Source organism: Diplotaxodon limnothrissa, linkage group LG4, assembly GCF_057381915.1.
Source record: "Diplotaxodon limnothrissa isolate DT_005_m linkage group LG4, D_limnothrissa_male_GT1.1, whole genome shotgun sequence".
In the NCBI taxonomy this organism is placed as follows: Eukaryota; Metazoa; Chordata; class Actinopteri; order Cichliformes; family Cichlidae; genus Diplotaxodon; species Diplotaxodon limnothrissa.
In genome coordinates, this window is record NC_140599.1 from 21205363 (window position 1) to 21224812 (window position 19450).

The window sequence follows — 19450 nt, forward strand, 5'->3', positions numbered from 1 at the left end:
TCACAATCCTGCCTTCATTATAATTTTACCAAATCAAATATTTCATGACTGAACTAAGGCAATGCATTTAAAGTGAAATTAGATAATGAAATAAATGAAAACACACAATAATCAAAATACACATGTTGGAAAAATTAATCAAATTCTGCCCAGCAACCTGACATACCAGTGGCAGGAAGCGGGAGTCTTTTGTTCAAGACAATGAGTCAAATATAGGATGCATGGCACTGTATGCTGGCAGGCCCTGCAGTGATGGCACCCTCTGCAGGCACAGATGCTCTACAAAAGGGGTGTCGAACTCGAGAGCCAGTGTCCTGCAGGTTTTAGATCTCACCCTGGGTCAAAACACCTGAGTCAAATGATTAGTTCATTACCAGGCCTCTGGAGAACTTGTTGAGGAGGTAATTTTGCCATTCAAATCAGCTGTGATGGATCAAGGACACATCTAAAAACCTGCAGGACACTGGCCCTCGAGGTCTAGAGTTCGACACCTGTGCTCTACAAGAATTGTCACTGCTGGATCCATGCTGCAAACCTCAAACCCCATGCTCTGAATCTGATCCAAACAAGTTCAGACTGAGCTCACCTAAACTGCCCTCTGATCACTCAGCATTCCCATGGCCCCAGTGGCTGGGGCTGGGCCTGTGTGTAAATAGCAATAGTCTCAGTAGGCCAGAGTCTGACTGGCTGTTATCCAAACAAGGCATGTCTGTGTTGTTAATGTTTAATATCGGTTTGACAATAACCATAAAGTCTGTTGAAACACAAGTGTAAGGCAGACTACTCTTGTTTCTAGGTCAGTATGGCTGCAATGGAAGATTTTTTACTACATACTCCGAATGTAACATCTCTGCTCATCACAGTTGTGATCTTACTTGCTTTCTATCTAATATGCACCAAACTTGCTTCTGAGAGAAACTACCCTCCAGGTCCCACGCCACTGCCGCTGTTTGGCAATTTGCTACAGTTGAATCGTCAGCCGCTTCACATTGCGCTCTATGAGGTATGCAAAAAATCAAATACAGTGCTTGACAAAATTATTAAGCCACCATACAATGTAAAGATTATACTTCAACTGCTCTAAAATAACAGCATTGGCTATTACCAAAATCTTTTTTGAATGTTTCTGTAATTAAACTGACATTCCATGCTAAACTATAATTTATTATATATTTTTTAAAGCAGATGCTAATTTACGATTATTTACTTGAATTCCTGAACAAAAAATGTTTGTGCGGTTGAAAGTTCTCTTTGAACAATTTCTTACTTCTCCGAGGAGTCCAGTGTGCCCGCTCAAATTTTGGTATAAAACTTTGAATTGAATTTGCCTAATAAATAACAATTGAATTCTAAGTTTTAAACAAGTTTTTGACAGACTTCTAAAATTTAAAAAAATTCACGACATAAAGTTTTTTTGTTTGACGCAGTGTTTGTTGGCAAAGGCAAACAGATTTATTATTAAATGCTACAATTTATTTCCACTCAGATGTGGAGAAACTTAAAAACTTTTGTCTCCTTGTGTTTTACTCACTTCAGCTGTCCAAGAAGTATGGCCCAGTATTCACTGTCCATTTGGGGCCCAAAAAGACAGTGGTGCTGGCAGGTTACAAGACGATCAAGCAAGCTCTGCTGAATGTTGATGCCTTTTCAGACAAAGAAATACTTCCAATTATTAGTGACTTAAAATTAACTCATGGTGGGTGGAAAAAATGTTTTTCTGTGTGTGTATATTGAGGTTTCTTTTTAATATTTGCTTTTCTTCTGGTACTTGAAAAATTCTCTAGGAATTGTTTTTGCCAGTGGAGATTCATGGAGAGAGATGAGGCATTTTGCATTAACAAACTTAAAAGAGTTTGGAATGGGAAAGACGGCAATCGAAGAAAAAATCATAGAGGAGTCTGAGTGCCTGATTGAAGTATTTGAAGAAAAAAAAGGTAACACACCTTTTGACACATTAACTTTTGCTAATAGCTCTGTTTTTACAAATCAGTCTTAAATTTGTATTCATTCATTTAAAATTGTAATTGTAACTCCGAAATGACAACACAGGCACGGCTTCTTCAAGACGGGCGCTTCGTTGCATTTATTGAATGCCGTGAAAAAACACAAAGGCTTTAAGCGCTTCAGTCTATCAAAAGTAACACTTGTGTTTTAACAACAAAAAAAATTACCTTGTGGCCATCTGCCACTTCTAAGGGCCACTGGAAAAAAAATCTGAGAAAAAAGTCAGAATTCTGACTTTAATTTCAGAATTCTGACTTTAATCTCAGAATTCTGACTTTTCTGAGAAAAAAGGGGAGACTGGGGACATTGAGTCCGAATGGACCATGTTCAGCGTCTCCATTGCCGAAGCTGCTGCATTGAGCTGTGGCCGCAAGGTGGTTGGTGCCTGCCGTGGTGGTAATCCCCGAACCAAATGGTGGACACCAGAGGGGAAGGGGGCCACCAGGCTGAAGAAGGAGTCCTATCGGGCTTGGTTAGCCTGTGGGACTCCTGAGGCAGCTGACAGGTATCGACAGGCCAAGCGGAATGCGGCTCGGGCAGTGGCTGAAGCAAAAACTCGGGTGTGGGAGTGTCATGGTCTCCGTGCCTGCCCGGTCGGCCCCACAAGGCTACAATTGCTGTTTCTGTTCTCTCCCTCTCTGCCTGGGCGGAGCTCACTGTGGGCTCCTGCCCTTGGCCCACACACACACCTGACAACACTCACCCATCATCACCGGGAGCACTATTTGAGGCTGGAACACAGATCCTCTCGTCGCTGGATGATTGTACCCCTAACGTTAGTGTTCTCACAGCTCTTGTGCTTCATATTCGTGATTTGTGATTAGTTGGTGACCTGCCTTCTCGTCTGCCTCAGATCTCCCCCCCCCCCGGGACCTGCGACCTCCCTGCTGCGGGAACGTGTGTGAGTGTGAGCGAAGAAGACGTGAGCGAGTTACCCTGTGATTCCCCCGGAGTTTTGGATCCCTTCACTGTACATATATTGCACTGGCACTGTAAATAAACTACACCTTGGAGATACCTTACCGCTCTGCGTTTGAATCCCTGTACCAGATCGTGACAGGGAGGAGTTCGGAGAGGCCATGGAAAAAGACTTTCGGACTGCCTCGAAGAGATTCTGGCAAACCGTCAGGCGTCTCAGGAGGGGAAAGTGGTGCTCTACCTGCACTGTGTATAATGCTGGCGGAGCGCTGCTGACGAAGACTGAGAAAATTGTCAGGCGGTGGAAGGAATACTTCAAGGACCTCCTTAATCCCACTGACACGTCTTCCGAGGAGGAAGCAGAGTCTGGGGATGAGGGGAATGACCCGCCAATTTCCGGGGGCGAGGTCACTGAGGCAGTTAAACAACTCCTTGGTGGCAGAGCCCCTGGTGTTGATGAGGTCCGCCCCGAGTTCCTGAAGGCTCTGGACGTTGTAGGGCTGTCCTGGTTGACACGCCTCTGCAATGTTGCGTGGAGATCAGGGGCAGTACCTGTGGACTGGCAGACCGGGGTGGTGGTCCCCATCTTTAAGAAGGGGGACCGGAGGGTGTGTTCCAACTACAGGGGGATCACACTCCTCAGCCTCCCTGGGAAAGTCTATGCCAGGGTGCTGGAAAGGAGAGTTCATCTGCTAGTCGAACCTCGGATACAGGAGGAACAATGCGGTTTTCGTCCTGGTCGCGGAACACTGGACCAGCTCTTTATCCTCTCGAGGATACTTGAGGGTGCATGGGAGTTTGCCCAACCAGTCTACATACGTTTTGTGGACTTGGAGAAGGCATTCGACCGTGTCCCTCGGGGTGTCCTGTGGGAGGTGTTGCGGGAATATGGGGTGTCTGGCCCATTGCTACGGGCCATTCGATCCCTATACAACCGTTGTAAGAGCTTGGTTCGCATTGCCGGCAATAAGTCGGACTCGTTCCCGGTGGGTGATGGGCTCCGCCAGGGCTGCCCTTTGTCTCCGGTTCTGTTCATAATTTTTATGGACAGGATTTCTAGGCGCAGCCAAGTGGCGGAGGGCTTTCGCTTTGGTGGCCTCAGAATCTCATCTCTGATTTTTGCGGATGATGTGGTTTTGTTGGCTTCATCGGGTGAAGGCCTCCAGCTCGCACTGGAACGGTTCGCAGCCGAGTGTGAAGCAGCGGGAATGAGGATCAGCACCTCCAAATCTGAGGCCATGGTTCTCAGCCGGAAAAGGGTGGAGTGCCCACTCTGGGTCGGGGATGAGTTCCTGCCCCAAGTGGACGAGTTCAAGTATCTCGGGGTCTTGTTCGCGAGTGATGGGAGAAGGGAGCCGGAGATCGACAGACGGATTGGGGCTGCAGCTGCAGTAATGCAGACGCTGCACCGGTCCGTCGTGGTGAAGAGGGAGCTGAGTGTAAAAGCAAAGCTCTCAATTTACCGGTCGATCTACGTCCCTACCCTCACCTATGGCCACGAGCTGTGGGTAGTGACCGAAAGAACGAGATCGCGGATACAAGCGGCAGAAATGAGCTTCCTCCGAAGGGTGGCTGGCCTCTTCCTTAGAGATAGGGTGAGAAGTTCGGCCATCCGGGAGGGGCTCAGAGTAGAGCAGCTGCTGCTCCACATCGAAAGGAGCCAGCTGAGGTGGTTCGGGCATCTGACAAGGATGCCCCCTGGGCGCCTCCTGGGTGAGGTGTTCCAGGCATGTCCCACCGGGAGGAGGCCCCAGGGCAGACCCAGGACACGCTGGAGAGATTATATCTCTTGGCTGGCCTGGGAACGCCTTGGTGTTCCCCCGGATAAGCTGGAGGAGGTGGCTGGGGAGAGGGAGGTCTGGGCCTCTTTGCTTAGGCTGCTGCCCCCGAAACCCGGCCTCAGATAAAGCGGATGAAGATGGATGGATGGATGGACAATACAATTATATGAAAATATCTTGAACAGCTGGTAGACTAACCAGGCTTTTGCAGATAGCTCGCTGAACTCCTTAGTGCAATTATTAAATGTGGGCTCACAGCCTATATTATCACGCAAAACCTCGCGATAATAGCGGTGTAACAAAAACTTGTTCTTTGTGACAAGATAAACATGTCTCTTGTACAAGAAAACGCACCTTTACAATATTGTCCACAGAAATGTACAAGCAAGAACATTTTAACTGCTGGAACCATCTATTAAACATCTTTATACATAAGCCATTTCTGTGACACTAGCAATTACCATTTAATCAACACATTGCAGCTACAGGAACAGCTTGGCCATTGAAACTCATGCCATGAAACTCCCAGCGCACACTTTTGTGCTGGTGTTAATGCCGTTATGAAGTTTGGAACTCTGTACTTATTGAGTCGGCACAGGGCAATAACTAGCATTTTTAATGATTTTTACGTACTATGTAACTCAGCACTCGCATTGTGCAACCACATTCTGTAACATTCCCCGATAGTCTAAGGAGCTTCAAAAGAAAAGCGTCTTGACTTATGACCCTTCCCTTTATGCAATACCCGACACTGGGTAACAGAGGCACCAGATCCCGATTTATTTAACTAGATTTTCTCAGGCAAATTAGTCATTAACCAGGGATGTTGGTACACATTTTGCTCTTCAAACTTGTACACTTTAACTTATTTGAACAGGTTGTTGGCTTTAAATTCAAGGTTCAAGGTTCTTTATTTGTCACATGCATAGTTATACAAGTATAACACACAGTGTAATGTAGCCTGACACGCTCCTCGACATGTGCAAAAATGGGGGGGGGGTGAGGGTAGAGGAAGAACATACACATATATATATATATATGAAATTCAAGACAAATATGTTTATAAACAACATTGAAAAGAATTTCAGTTTAATGAAATGTGATTTGTAATTCACAGCAATTAAGATTGTGTGACTGAATGACTGCAAAATGCATGACTGCATTTATTTTGTTATTTTCATTTTACTCATAGTCCCAACTTAGCGCTTTCATAAAATGGTAGTTATACATTCATCCCTGGTTGGAGACCTTGAGCAAACATATCAGGAAGGGCTGTGTTGTAACACACAAAACAAACTTGTTCCTGCATCCTGCCTTTGTGAACGTTTATTACCTGAGGCTTCTAGTTCTTACTGTGTTGGTCCTTAAATAAAAACACCTTCCTTTTTCTGTCAGGTAAAGCCTTTGACAGTGCTGAGGCTGTGAATGCTGCTGTTTCCAATATCATCTGTTCGATTGTTTATGGTAAAAGATTTGAATATGATGACCCAGAGTTCAGAGTGATGGTGAGTCGAGCTATTAGGAATACTCAACTCCTGGGCTCTGCTTCAGTGCAGGTATGATAACAATCTGACAGAAACAGTTCTTCACATCCTCACTCCCCTGTCACTTGTCAGGTTATTTTGCTGCTCACTGCTACTTACTACTACTCCTTTACATGTTTGTAATTATTTGTCTTTTTGTTTTGTTTTTTGTCTTCTTTCTAGTACCTAGTCTAGTTTCCATTGCTTATAACCTGTTGGAATGGTTTTAGAACCCTTCTTATTGTCTGCCTGTTTGCCTTTCCGACTGCTGACCTCATGAGCCTGGTTAACCTTTGATTAAAAATGTAGATTTTGTCTTGCTCTTGTCTCCTGTGTTCTAAGTTCAGTAGATCAGCATTACTATTTACCTTTAGTCAAAATGCAGTTTTAGTGTAAATTCAGAATGTTAAAAGAAGACATTAAGGCCAATAGTATTTAGTCATTACAAAGTATCTGCAAAATCATAACCATGTCATCCATGCCCTGCCACGAACAGGATTTGAGGTTCTCTTATCTAAATCGAAGATTAATAGCAACAGGATATCATGTCCAGTTATGCAGTTTTCTATAATTAAACATATAAATACAATGTATTTGTTAAACTGGTAATGTGTGGTGAATCTAACTTTCTTGTTTATTCAACAGTTGTATAACTACTTTCCAATGCTGTTCAGTTGGGTTAAAGCCCGCAAAGAGCTGATAGAGAATGCCTTTGCTAATAGAAGACAGATCGCAGCATTGATCAAAGGTTTAGAGGACACCCTTGATCCACAGATGTGCAGAAGTTTGGTGGATTCATTTCTCGCTCGGAAGATTCAGCTTGAGGTAAGACCTAAATTTGATTAAATACCTTTCCAAAGTAATCTTATTACTGAGACTCATTTCTTCCCTTTTTTCTACTTGTAAGGCATCTGGAAATATAGATAAAAATATAAGTTCTCACTATCACGAAGACAACCTACTGATTACTGTTGTCAACCTATTTACTGCTGGCTCAGAATCTACATCTATTACTATAAGATATGGCTTAATGCTCATGGCCAAGTACCCTGAAATACAAGGTAAGAAATATAATACACTTATTTACTGGTGATGCTTCATTCACCAGATATCTGGGCAATGTGGAAATGAAACAAAGGTATTTTAAGTGAAAAGAAAGAAAAATCAAAAAACAACATTTTCATAAAATTTAGACCAGGTTATGCAGCTTTTTCTAACAGGGGAAGAAAAGATGGTGAGAACCACTTACGTCAAATAAAAAGCAAATGTGAGAAATGATTTAGAACAAAAACACAGTCCTACCCATGGGCAAATAGCCATTGTCTAGTAACCCAGAATACTGTCAAACTGGCTCTCTGGCAATACTCATCATTTCCACTCCCTGGTCTATTTACTTATTAGATTACTACCTACTACTGGGTAAGAATAAGATGGTGGCAGATAAAGAAGGTCGGAAAAAACAATACCAAACACAAAACCAATAACAAACCACAGTAGGCTTGCCATGGCTTCACCGGGAAGGAGTTCACTGTATATTGTGAGGATATATTAGCAATCAAGAAATTGAAGCATATAAAACATAATCAACTGTTTCTCTTTTAAAGTATGTTCTTCATTTTATTTATGAAAGAACTAAATCTCATGACTTCCAAAAACTTATACGATCACATTTGGATATAATTTGTCCAAAATCTGAATTTTTGTTCGACCATTAGTCATTGCTATTCTGACTAACATAGGTTTGCTAGATGTCCCTTTTACTTAGCTCCAGCAGTGTGCAGAATACTGCAGATATAAATATGAATTCAAACCTAACAGCAAATTAATAAATTGCTCTTAAATAGAATAATTTGTGTAACAACACTACTACAGTTTCAATCATTACTTGGTTTGTTTTTTTGTTCTTTTTGTAGACAAAGTCCAGGAGGAACTGGATCAGGTAGTAGAAAATCGCCAGGTCCGAGTGGGAGACAGAAAGAGCCTGCCGTTCACTGACGCTGTCATCCATGAAATACAAAGAGTGATTAATACTACGCCTTTTATTGTACGTTGCGTTTCACAAGATGTCACCTTTCAGTCCTACTTCATCAAGAAGGTAAAACAAAAGTCAAACAGTCCCAGTTCTGAACCAATTAGTGACACTGTACACGTCTACATTTTTATTTTTTTTAAAAATGACACGTGAGTGCAGAACAAACAGCATCAAGAGTAACATGAAACTAACACACTGGGCTCTATAGGACCCTCACCAAGACGTACAGGCTACTATGTAGGATAATGACTTTTGTTCAGACTTCACTGTAAAATCTAATTAGTTCCCAGAACTCAAAAGCATTAAGGAAACCCGTTGCCTCAAAAAAATTGAGTAAAGCTTAGCTAAAAATGACTAAATTAGGACAACTTATTTATTTTGAGTACTCTGTACAAGCTCATTTGTTCCCAGAACTCAAAAAATTGGATCAAGTTTACTTAAGATGACTCATTTTGAGTACACTGTACAGCCTTGTTAGTTCCCAGAACTCAATAAAATTAAGGAAACTCGTTGCCTCAAAAAACTAAGTAAAGCTTACTTAAGATGACTGTTAGGACAACTTATACATTGCAAGTCTGCAGTATTAAGAATAACTTGATATTTCTGACTGTACAATACTAATTGTTTACCTACTGACAAACATTTCAAGTTCAACTAAATGAAAAAACAATTTGTGGTACCATGAATATGATTAAAAATAATTAACAACACTTTTTGTGATGATGTTAAAATGAAGTTTTATTTTCAAACATAACAAAGTATAACAGCCAACATACTGGACACTGTTCTGCTGAACAACAAACAATTATATTGCCATCACTGTTATAATCTCACAATGAAACAAAGTCTCAGATTTAATTATTCTGAAAATAAGTTTAGGCCTACCACAAGTTTTTTTTTTTTTTACTTACATTACTTATATAATCAAAATAAAATATTTGTTGTTCTGTCACAAATGCAGTCTCTAATTTAAACAACACATTTGTTTTGCATTCCAACACATGAGCTGGAATGTTGTATTATTTTAAGGATGGCTTGTTTCCAGTCCAGGCCTGAATGACTATCATGGATCGAGGTGATCCAAATGTAAGGTGCAGAAGAAAGTCTTTAACTTCCCTTAAGTACAGTGGATGTGGGTTGGAGATGCAATGAGCTTGAACCTGCAGGCAACCATCTTCACTGACCACACCATCTGTGACGGAGGACTCATCTCTCCTGTTGTCCTGCAAGCAAACAATCATATTTTTTGGAACATGAACTTAATTGTTTTCTTAAAACATTTTTTTCTGCATTTGGTATAAAACAGACTCAGATTTGGACAATCTCAGGCTCCCTCCCCACCGGAGAGGTGACATTCAATGTCCCAATTGTCAGTCTGGATAGCCGTGACCACCACCCAACATACAATAATGTCATGAAAGCATCATTTTAAAAAGGGCTATGCAAACATGGCCAATAACTTTAATTCTAATGATGTGCAAAATGATTTGAGCACAAAACAAATGTTGCTGTTAGAAAACTTGCAGACTTCACTATATACAGTTGTGAGGGACCAAGCAGCCAAAGCAAAGAGGACACAGGCAAAAAAATATCTTCAAAAAGGGTTTTCTTTATTTTAACCCTCAAAAAGTCCAAAATTAACAAAATTCAAAACCATACTTAGCAGGCCCATAAAACAGGTCAACTAAATATAACTCTACAAAAAGTAATTTCCAGAAACTTAAACAAAACAAAGTGAGACACAACTTAACTCACAAACTGACCTAATTACAAAGACACATGAGGGTAGCTTTTATAATGATTTGGCCAAACCATTTGAACACAATAGGGGGGAAAACAAAAACACACACTAATATTAACTAAGCACAGAATAACCTAACTAAACCTAAAACACCCCTGCTCCTGGTAAGCCCATGGTTGGTCCTGCTGAGCAGGCATTTTGTCCCCAGAGTCCTCAGCCACACCTTTTGCCCAGACAGGAAACAGCCACCGCCCAAACCCAGGTAACTCAAAGAAAGAGAAACATAATTAATATAACAAAACATTTTAGAAAAACCATACAATGCTACTATGTGCGCGCCTCATAATACCAGTGTTAGGTTTAACCAAATGATTAATGAATTATATTAATGAAGAATACTGCAAAGCAAAATAATAAAGTGAAAAATGGACTAATTTACCCCTGTGTGGCTGCTGCCATCACAACAGTGTAGACCCTCTAAACTAAGTTTGGGGGATGTGATCTTTCAAGAAATGCAGACCAAACTGTTTGTTTACTTACACAGCATGTCTTGTAGAATTAACTGGAGTCACCAGCAACAGCATAGTGCAGTCATATCTCAAGTCTAATAACAGAAGACATGAAAAGATCAGTACAGAATCAACTTCCCCAAACCAAAGCACAAATAAAACAATAAGTAAAACAGGTTGATCTAAAGTATGATTTAAGTCCAGCCTGATTAATATAAATGTCACTGACAGTTGCTAATATATTGGAAAACCAAAATGCTTACCACTGAGTTGATGTCTTTCTGTCCAACAACAAGAGTGCTGGTCCCAAGCCTCAAAGACAGTAAGAAGCAAGAGGGAGAAAAAGCAGAACATTTTTCAGAAACTGATTTGATCCTTAATGGCTGTGCAATCATTGTAACATAGAGTTTGCTTATGTTGTTAAATAAAGTCTAGATTTCACATTAATAGATGCCACAGATGTTCAAAAGCTGCCACAAAGCATGAAAAAAAATGGACGTCTCCGAAAACGTCTGAGCATTTTTGCAAATATGTGATGTCTTGATAAATTGAGCAGATATTTGAACTTTACACAGCTACATTCTCGCCTGAAAATATCTCAAAAGTTTATTTTGTGACCCAGAAAAAATACGTTTTTTAGCCGTGCTCCTCCGCCATTGCCTCGCAACCGTGGCCAACAAATGCGATCTGCCTTTTCCCCAGACTACCCTTTCTGGGTCACAAAATAACCTTTAAGATATATTCAGCCGAGAATGTAGCTGTGTAATGCTCAAATATCTACTTAATTTATCAAAATATCACATATTTGCAAAAATGCTTCCAAGTTTTCGGAGAGCTCTGTTATCCACCAGAGCAAAAGCTGACCGGGAGGTCAAGGCTTGATAGAGTCCGCGAGCAAAGCTAACTCCTGGCATATTGTTTTCAACCCCCCCCCCCCGCGGTCTTTTGCTACTCAGGTTAAACATGATATTGATATATATCTATATCTCTATCTATAGATAGATATAGAGATAGATATCTATATAGAGATGGATGTATAGATATCTATATATCTATATCTATATATTAGGGGTGCAACGATACTCGTATTGATATTGAACCGTTCGATACAGTGCTTTCGGTTCGGTACGCATATGTATCAAACAATACAAAATTTGTAATTTATTTGATCAACTTTCCTTCTGACGATGCTGTCTGTGTTAAGCGCTCAGTGAATCTGCGTTCGACTACTCCGCCTAGGCTGCACTGTCGAGCACAGATCCACTGAGCGCTCAACACAGACAGCATAGTCAGAAGGAAGAGCGCAGGGCAAGCCAGCGAGACAGAAGTTAAGCTCTCCTTGCAACATAGCAAATTGAACCTCCCCCACCCTCATTTAGATCTGGCGTTTGGAATTATTTTGGTTTTCATGTGACGTATGACCCTGAAGGTAAGCGTGTCATGGACTAAAGTAAAACAGTATGTTGGATGTGCCACGTAATGCTCAATTACATGGGTGGGAACTAGTGTGTTAGCACAGTTAGCTCGTTAACGTGTTGGCCGTCTAGCCCCACGCACAGGGCGATCAGGGGTAGCTCGTTAAAGGAGATTGCCGTGAGATTGCCTTGTTGTGGCGTTAACGTCATTTCAACGAGATTAACGCTGACAGCACTAGTGGGAACACAACGAATATGACTACACATTTATGCTGACATCACCCTAGTGCAAAGACAAGTGGAAGCAGACAAAAACAACAAGCATGCATGCTACAAACTTTACCCGAGTCATTTAGACAACCGTTAGCACATGATTCTCCTTATGGGGACCTGATATGTTTGATATTGTGGAGAGGGAGGTGTCGTTTGGTCTTGCTTCCCGTGAGCTAGCCAGGGAGCACAGCCGTTTATTGACATCTGCAGAAGAACACTGCCGCTAGCTAACTGCTCAGCGCGGCAACAGCAACAACAACAACACACAGGGCGCCCTCTGACCCCGGAAGGACACACCGTCGCAGCGAGAGGGCGTCACCCGTCACTATGGCAACATAAACAAAACAACTGTAAAAAACAGAACCCCGAACAGCCCTGACCCGCTACAATATGCTGCTGAGAATATAGCCCAGAAGAAGCGTATAGTATAGCTTTTATTTTGGAAAGAGCCATTTCTCTGTAATAAACTCTTTTCCAAAGATGAGTGATTCCTCAATCAGATACAGGGCTCGCAAAATCGCTAGCCCGACGTCCCGGGGCTAGCGACCCCACACCCCACCCCTAACGGCTGCACCTCCCGAAGAATTTCGTCTGGGCTCTTATCTCACTTTTTTATTTCAAACAATCAACAGAAAATTTCAGACATATTTTTATGTAAGGTTTTTAAGTAACATGAGCCCAGCCGCAGCAGCAACGCTAGGCTAACACTAACTAGCTAGCAAGATTATAAACCTGGTGCTAAACTAAGAGAAGCCACAAAATCAGTTTGAATAAGAGTAAACGTTTACTCACCAAGTCAGTGTATCAGGTAAAGATTCACAGCAATGAAAACAATAATATCTTGAGCTGACGCTTCTCCAGGTTTGCTCAACATATTCCATAACCGGACTAACAAGGACTTTGCACGCTCTGCTGCCCTCTGCTTCACTGAAACCTGGCTCAGTGAGCGAGTCCCAGACGCTGTCTTAAATCTGCCGGGCTTCCAACTTCACCGGGCGGACCGCGAAACAGAGCTCTCAGGGCAAACAAAGGGTGGTGGAGTCTGCTTCTACATTAATGAAGGTTGGTGTACTGATGTCACAGTGTTACAGAAACACTGCAGCCCACACTTGGAAAGTTTTTTCATCAACTGTAAACCTTTTTATTCACCGCGGGAGTTTTCTTCCTTCATGCTGGTCGGAGTTTACGTCCCTCCACAGGCCAACGCGAACAACGCACTGTGCGAGCTGGCTGACCAGATTACTACCCTGGAGAGGAAATTCCCGGATTCCTTTACAATTATTCTTGGGGATTTTAACAGAGCAAACCTAAACTACGAACTCCCTAAATACAGACAGCATATAGACTGCCCCACCAGGGACAACATCATACTGGATCACTGCTACACCACTCTAAAAGATGCCTATCGCTCTGTGCCCCGGGCAGCTTTGGGACATTCTGATCACTGCATGGTCCATCTTATTCCAGTTTATAGGCAAAAACTCAAACGTGCCAAGCCTGTAGTTAAAACTGTGAAGAAGTGGACTAACGCAGCAAAGCAGGAACTGCAGGACTGTTTTGACTCCACTGATTGGACTGTTTTTGAAGCTGCATCTGAGAACCTAGATGAGCTCACGGACACTGTGACATCATACATCAGTTTCTGTGAAGACGTGTGTGTGCCAACAAAGACCTTTTGCACATGCAACAACAATAAACCATGGTTCACTCCTAAACTCCAACATCTTCGTAAGGCCAAGGAGGACGCCTACAGAAGTGGTGACAGGGTCCTGTACAAGCAAGCCAGGAACACACTGACCAAGGAGATCAAAGCAGCTAAAAGTATCTACTCCCAGAAGCTGGAAGAACGGCTCTCAGCCAACGACCCTGCGTCAGTGTGGAGGGGCCTGCAGGAAATCACCAGCTACAGACGCCACCCACCCACTATTGAAGCAAACAAAGACCTGGCCAACGAGTTAAACACTTTTGAGACGGACAGACTCCCACGCCCCACCCTCCCCTTCCCAGGGACATTGCTTCAGACATTGACCCCCAACACACCTTCCACCTCTCCCCCCTTCACCCTGCCCCTCCCCGATCAAAACTCAACGACCACCCCCACCCTCCCCAATCCAGACTCAACGACCACCACCACCCTCTCCAATCCAGACTCAACGACCTCCACCACACCTCTCACCCCCCTTTCCTCCTCCCTGAAACTCAGAATACACACTCAGGATGTGAGCCGACTATTCCAGAAACAGAAGCCCAGGAAAGCCCCCGGACCAGACGGCGTCTCACCCTCCTGCCTCAAAACCTGTGCTGAACAGCTGGCTCCCATCTTTACTCGCATCTTCAACAGATCCCTGGAGCTGTGTGAAGTTCCCTCCTGCTTCAAACGCTCCACCATCATCCCTGTTCCCAAGAAACCCACCATCACAGGACTGAATGACTACAGACCTGTCGCCTTGACGTCTGTGGTCATGAAATCCTTCGAACGACTGGTGTTAGCCCATCTGAAAAACATTACAGGCCACCAGCTGGACCCTCTGCAGTTTGCCTACCGGGCAAACAGGTCGGTGGATGATGCAGTGAACATGGGGCTGCATTACATCCTGCAACACCTTGGCCGCCCGGGAACTTATGCCAGGGTCCTGTTTGTGGACTTTAGTTCGGCTTTTAACACCATTGTGCCTGAACTTCTTTCCTCCAAACTCTCCCAGCTCAGCGTGTCACCAGCTACCTGTCAGTGGATCACCAGCTTCCTGACAGACAGAAAGCAACAAGTGAGGCTGGGGGAGATCACCTCTGAAACCCGGTCCCTCAGTATTGGTGCCCCTCAAGGATGTGTCCTCTCACCACTACTGTTCTCCCTCTACACTAACGACTGCACCTCCAAGAACTCGGCTGTCAAACTCCTAAAGTTTGCAGATGACACCACTGTCATTGGCCTCATTCAAGATGGTGATGAGTCTGCATACCGGCAAGAAGTTGAGCGGCTGGTACTCTGGTGCAGTCAGCACAATCTGGAGCGGAACACTCTTAAGACTGTAGAGATGACAGTGGACTTCAGGAGACATCCCTCAACTCTGCTCCCCCTCACCATATCAGACAGCCCTGTGTCAACTGTGAAGACCTTCAAGTTCCTGGGTACAACCATCTCCCAGGACCTGAAGTGGGAGACCAACATCAACTCCATCCTCAAAAAGACCCAGCAGAGGATGTACTTCCTAAGACAACTGGGGAAGTACAGTCTTCCACAGGAGCTGCTGATCCAGTTCTACACTGCGGTCATTGAGTCTGTCCTGTGCTCCTCCATCACAGTCTGGTATGGAGCAGCCACTAAACAGGACAGGAGCAGACTGCAGCGGACTGAACGGGCAGCAGAAAGGATCATCGGCACCCCCCTGCCCTCCATCCAGGATCTGTACCTCTCAAGAACCAGGAAACGGGCAGTGAAAATCATCATAGACCCCTCACACCCTGCACACAGACTTTTTGATCTGCTGCCCTCTGGCAGACGGTACAGAAGCCTGCAGACCAGGACCACCCGACACAGGAACAGTTTCTTTCCCCTCGCCATCTCCCTTCTTAACAGTTGACCTGTCACACTGCTCCCACTGCCAGACTGCAACTGCACCTTATGTACATTTTGTAGTATTCATTCCACGTCATTCATTTCTGTATTTTATGTATAGAAGTTAGATTCGTTATTTATAGTTGGTTTACACAGCTTTGTGTATGTATGTGTAATGTGTATATATAGACACGTGTGTGTGTGTGTGTGTGTGTGTGTGTGTGTGTGTGTGTGTGTGTGTGTGTGTGTGTGTGTGTGAGATTTACATTGCTGTGCTTGAGAGCCACCATCTACCGGACCCAAATTCCCTGTATGTGTCTGCACATATACTTGGCCAATAAACACGATTCTGATAACAAATGCTGGCACCATGAACATGCGGACTGATCCGAGAGGGAGGACGACGGTAGTGACGGGGCATTTTCAAAACACATCTTTTATCCTTCCGCACTGAGAAGCAAAACTTCCATCTTACTTAGTTTTTCTAAGTTAAGACAACTCAAATAAATTGAGTTTATCAGCGGTTTTGCCTAAAAAGTACTGGTAACTTATTTAAATCGAGTTCTAATAACAAATTTATAAAAACTGAGTTCAGCCTATTTAATATTTTTAATTAAACACAATATTACATTTTACAGTGTTTAAGCTGTCGTTGTTCTCAAACTATAGTAGATCTTAGTCTGTTTATTTGGGGTTTTTTTATTTTCATATCCATAAATTATCACAAGTTGAAATTTTAAATAAGATTTTAGTCTTAAAAAATCACTGAAAACTATGGGTGCTTACCCTATAGGTTATTTTTTTATTTTTTTTATTTAACAACAAATGTACTGAAATAAACAGTTACAATAAGAAAACAATAAGGAATGAATATATTGTATAACATTACTGCACAAAAGATACAAAAGGAACACAGGGGGAGGCTAAAATAACAAGAAAAACCCCTGACAAATGCAACTTGCTATAAATGTTTTTTTGTTTTTGTTTTAAAAAAAAAACAAAACTATGTAAAATGTACAACAAGTAATTAAACTCAGGACTTTTTTGTTGCCTAATATAGAAATGAACAGTTAATGAATACATATAAAGGAAGAAATTAGCTCAGCATACACATTATTGCTGTTTTGGTCATTTACAATATGAGTTAATTTTCGGAAACTTAAGTAAAATTTATTTCATGAGTGCTCTTAAGACAATGAGAAAGCAATCTTCTCCATATTTTAGGGAACCCCAGTGATTGGTCTGCTTTCATCAGCTCACTGTGATGAGAATAACTGGGAAAAGAGTTCTGCTTTTAATCCAGCCCATTTCCTGGATGAGAAAGGCAATTTTAGAAGGAGAGAGGCCTTTATCCCATTCTCTCTAGGTAAGTGTGTGGGTTCTTAACACAAAGAAATATAAGACTAAGACATAAAATCTAAGACAAACATTAAGATGGCTTAACAGTTTGCGATTCCCTGATTTCTTGCAGGGTCGAGGGTTTGTGCTGGAGAGAGTCTGGCCAAGATGGAGGTTTTCCTTTTCTTCGCTTCCCTCCTCCAGCGCTTTCGATTCACTCCTCCACCTGGAATGACTGGAGATGACCTGGATCTGACACCAGTTGTAGGGTTCACCCTCACCCCTTTACCTCATAAGCTCTGTGCCATCAGCAGATTTTAAAGATTAAAAGTGTAGAACACACAAGTGCTATTTTTCTTTAACCATTTTGGTTACACAAAAACGCTAACAACAAGCTGTAGGAGTTTGATCTGCTTGTTCTTATCAAAGGTATTGTTGTCATTGTTAAAACCAAGTTTGCTGTTTTTAAACACACCTATCATAAATCCCCTGAGTGAAGTTTTTAAAATTTGGCTACAAACACCATGGAATCAGGGATGAATTAATTAGATTTTGGTGGTCTAAAGCCACTGTAACCTCATGAAACATTTTTGGCAATAAATCAAGAATTCAATAAAGAAGCAAGGATATTTTTATTATCCCTAAAGGACAATTTGTTGTTCAGACAGCAGAAATCACACAACCATCAAGCAAAATGCAATAAATGTACAAAAAAAGCAGGAGTAAGAACACAGGCTAGTATTCAATGTATTTGTCCTGTATAATGTTTGCAGTTAGATGGAAGCAACGTAAAACTGTCCTAACTTCAGAGTCCTAATCTTATGTGTACAGCTCAGAAAGGTCATTCAGGGTCAAATGGAAGCATATGTACAATATTTGGTTAATTTGACACATTTTACTGCATCTATTTCTACTTTCATTAAATTTTTCTCTCTTAGCTTTTCAGGTTGACCTTTTGATTTTTGTTTCCTCATGTGTATCAATCAATTTTTACACACCGAACTCTGTTCAACAAGGTACATGAGCGCACGGTGAAGATAGTGGAGGGGCCCATATTTGCATTGGCCCAGTAGGTAAATGCCACAGCCCTAGATTCAGTGACCCTGTACTAGCTGATCAAAGAGATTATAATGCCACTCCCCTCAGCTGAGTTGTAATGGTGGCTATTTGTATCCCTCTGTTGGTCTAGAGATGTACAGTTATGGTCAGAAATGTACTCATCATGGGGATGAATGTCATGGTAAATTTCGGGTTTTAAGGATTTCTTTAAACTTTCCGTTTATACATTATTATAAATTATTGTCTATTTTCTCTAATGCACACGGGGTCAAATATATGCATATAACCCAACTAATATTTAGTTAAATATTCCTCAGGAAGCTCTATTTCGACCAGATGGTCACCATCAGCAGAATTCTGGCATAAATGTGGCTGGTTATTTGACCACTCTTCTTTGGTAGAAGTAACTTTAAATGATTAAACTGGTTAAATTGCTCCATCTTTTTCTCCTCATCTAATTCAGGGTTACAGGGGCTGGAGCCTATTCTAGATGCCATAGGGCGAGAGGCAGGGTATGCCCTGTGCAGGTCACCAGTCTGTCGCAGGACCGACACAGAGAGACAGATTTACACTCACATTCACACCTACGGTCTTGACGAGCTGGCAGATTAGAACCCAGGGCCTCACTTCATTGTGGATGGTGACGCTGGCGTTCCAGCAGTTTCCACTTAATGGCAGACTTGAGCCGTTGTAGTTTCTGAACATCCTAACCAATTTCCTCTCATGTGGAGGGGGACAGTTTGAGTATTCTTTCACTCTGGCAAAGTGGTTACACATCTGAATAACTTACAATTATTTAAACTTATTTAAACTATTTAATCTTGGAATCTGCATCTATCCATCTATCTGCTACACAAAGAAACTGCCAGTTGTAGTGAAACATGATCACTAGCAAGAAGTTAATAGGAGCTGGCCTTGTCAAGTTAAAAGACATTTGGTCCTGTGTGGATTAGAGAAAGTCCAAGATAAATTCAAACAGCAACCAATTCTTGTTTTTTTTTTTTTTTTTTTAAAGTCATTAAAGATGTATGCATTACAATCATTCCACCCTGAAAAAAAAACACACTTAAAAGAAATAATTAAAAGCCCAATTACTACCCATTTATGCCCACAACAGTATACAGCATGTAAGGCTAAAAGCACCAGATTTTTTTTCTGTATAACAAAAAAAAAGTTTTACAGAAAGAAGCATTACCATTACTTGTCTTTTAGCATAACAATGAAAGTGTTGTCCTCTTCCTTTATATTCAAAATAAGGCAAACACCCAAAACTCGTCACCAATCTAGATGGATAAATACAA

General features: G+C 42.2%; 1 protein-coding gene across 1 annotated transcript; it reads left to right on the forward strand.

Moving 5' to 3' along the window:
• The first annotated feature begins 763 nt into the window (after positions 1–763).
• Positions 764–19124, forward strand: LOC146633736 (cytochrome P450 2K1-like). The gene is made up of 9 exons (XM_085351632.1): positions 764–1003; positions 1537–1696; positions 1785–1934; positions 6099–6259; positions 6872–7051; positions 7134–7287; positions 8140–8321; positions 16977–17118; positions 17224–19124. Exons 1-9 carry the CDS (start codon positions 803–805, stop codon positions 17409–17411), a joined length of 1518 nt encoding a protein of 505 aa, XP_085207758.1. The 5' UTR covers positions 764–802; the 3' UTR covers positions 17412–19124.
• The last annotated feature ends 326 nt before the right edge of the window (positions 19125–19450 follow it).

Bases quoted from the DNA above. Each gene is read 5' to 3' on its own strand.
- LOC146633736 (XM_085351632.1), top strand. From the start codon at position 803: ATGGCTGCAATGGAAGATTTTTTACTACATACTCCGAATGTAACATCT. The intron at 7,052-7,133 runs GTAAGACCTAAA...TCTACTTGTAAG, and splicing joins CTCGGAAGATTCAGCTTGAG to GCATCTGGAAATATAGATAA. The intron at 17,119-17,223 runs GTAAGTGTGTGG...GATTTCTTGCAG, and splicing joins CTTTATCCCATTCTCTCTAG to GGTCGAGGGTTTGTGCTGGA.